This window comes from Opisthorchis viverrini (genome assembly GCF_000715545.1).
Source record: "Opisthorchis viverrini unplaced genomic scaffold opera_v5_954, whole genome shotgun sequence".
Lineage (NCBI taxonomy): Eukaryota > Metazoa > Platyhelminthes > Trematoda > Opisthorchiida > Opisthorchiidae > Opisthorchis > Opisthorchis viverrini.
The window spans coordinates 5220-7048 of record NW_008752753.1 but is presented as its reverse complement, the minus strand read 5'-3'; the positions used below and the strand labels follow the sequence as shown (position 1 = coordinate 7048).

The 1829-nt window shown below is 47.8% G+C and overlaps 1 protein-coding gene across 1 annotated transcript in view; it reads right to left on the bottom strand.

Moving 5' to 3' along the window:
• Nucleotides 1-263: 263 nt before the first annotated feature.
• T265_12126 (hypothetical protein) overlaps nt 264-1829 on the bottom strand; it is a gene marked incomplete at both ends in the record, with an annotated part of 4755 nt that continues 3189 nt past the window's right edge. Inside the window, 2 exons of the mRNA XM_009179133.1 lie at nt 264-383; nt 1110-1350. Of these exons, the coding sequence (XP_009177397.1) occupies nt 264-383; nt 1110-1350 (361 nt within the window). The remainder of the gene's footprint in view (nt 384-1109; nt 1351-1829) is intronic.

The following is a 1829-nucleotide window of genomic DNA, read 5'->3' as shown; positions in this document are numbered from 1 at the left end:
ATAACAAAGTTGAGGAGGAATGACGAGAGAAGGTAGCCTTGTCTTACACTACTGGACACGGCGAACTCAGACGAATTCTTTCTGTATACTCGTGCACAGGAGTTCGCAAACGGAGCTCTCTTCGAGGATATAAATATGGAAGAAACACACTTGATCGCCAGATAGCATCAAAGTGTCTGACTATTGAAAGAACCAAAAGTAGTTCTCACATCCAGAAAACCTGTCAATATTGGACGTTTGAAAGAGTGGCGCTGTTCAAGAGCTTATCTCAAGGTAAAAATGTGGTCGGTACATCCTCGGCCTAGACGAAACCCAACTTGACTCTCACGAGTTTGCCTCTCCCGATAGTCGATAAGTCTGTGCAAAATAACGCCCAACAACACCTTAGATGTGACGGATAACATGTTGATACCACGGCAGCGGAGCAGCACTGTATGGCAGCAAAGCATCAATGTTGAACACTTGATGATCACAATGCCACGTTGGTTTTCGCGTGAACACTGGAATCGCGGTTGAGGTGCTGCATTCCACTATTTCGTCCCAAATCTTCTGCAGTGGGGTCGTCGGACTCAGAAGGGCAACCGAGAAGCGCGTGCGTTCAGCCAACGGATCAGTCGCAGCCCGTACGGAAGTGTGGCCTGATCCTCTTCGGTCCCCTGGTGCTGGTGCGCTGGAGGGACAGGAATACTGTACATCTTAAGCTTACGTGAGTTACATTCGGATATCGTCAATTCGGTGAGTTGTGTTAACATGGTTTGAGTAAAAGTTGAAACTTATTACTAAAACACTCGAATTTATCAAATCGAATGACAAAAGAGCATTTTACCTCTATTAGTAAATGGATGGATAATGCCATGTAGACCAGATCTGCTTTGTGGACTACTATGATAGAGCCAGATGTCTGTTTCAGCAATGTGAAGTCGACGGGAACCGTATCCGGGTGTTGGGACTTCGGACAAACGGGCTGTTAAGACAGAATAATTGTGAACGATACGCATCATAAAGGCTCAGTGCCTCACACTCAAGAAGGCCCTTTCATTCTAACAACCAATATGAGCCGGCTTCCTGAGACTGAATTTCCCCGTTTGCTTTCTAGTCACTCCAACCACTTGGACAGCCGACGGTGCATTGTTTAACGTAACATTAGAACCATAGTTGATAGGGGACATGCCATGAAGTTTCTTCGGGATTAGTGGCTGGTTTCGTCCCGAAAAACTGTTCGGCTCTAACACCCTTCCAGTGCCTAGCTGCCACGCTACCTGAAGGAAGCACGAGGGCTGGGATACTGCCAGGTCACCCAAGCCCAGACAGGGAAAGTTGAAATGCAGAGGTCGGCTTCGAACCACGGACCTTCCGGTCAGTTAATTCGCGGTCAAACCACTCGAGCCATCTCGCCCCGAACGCCATTCTGCTTTTGTCCTGGCAAACGCATGACTAGGTGAGAACTGTAACGCAGTATTTTAAAGAGAGCTGTCAGGCAGGGTCACTCTCTTGACCGTTAGAGCAGGTTTGATTCCATCCATTCAATCCTTGAAGCTGCTTCTACATTCTTGACTTTGTTGGCCCGAAGTCAGGGTTTAGCGGATTCCCTTAGACGGGCAACTAATGATCCGTCAGTCCCATTAATGGACAATCGACTTCGCCTTTTCACTTTGGTGGAAACAACCCCACTACGAGGAAGCGGTGAACACAACTTCGTTAGCACACGCTCTATGGTGGAGTCTTTTGGGAGTACTTCAGCGGAGTAGGGACAGTTTTACTCGATTACCAAGACACCCACGCCCGATCATGATGAGGCACTCATTAGCTCCACTATAAGAAGCCGTAAC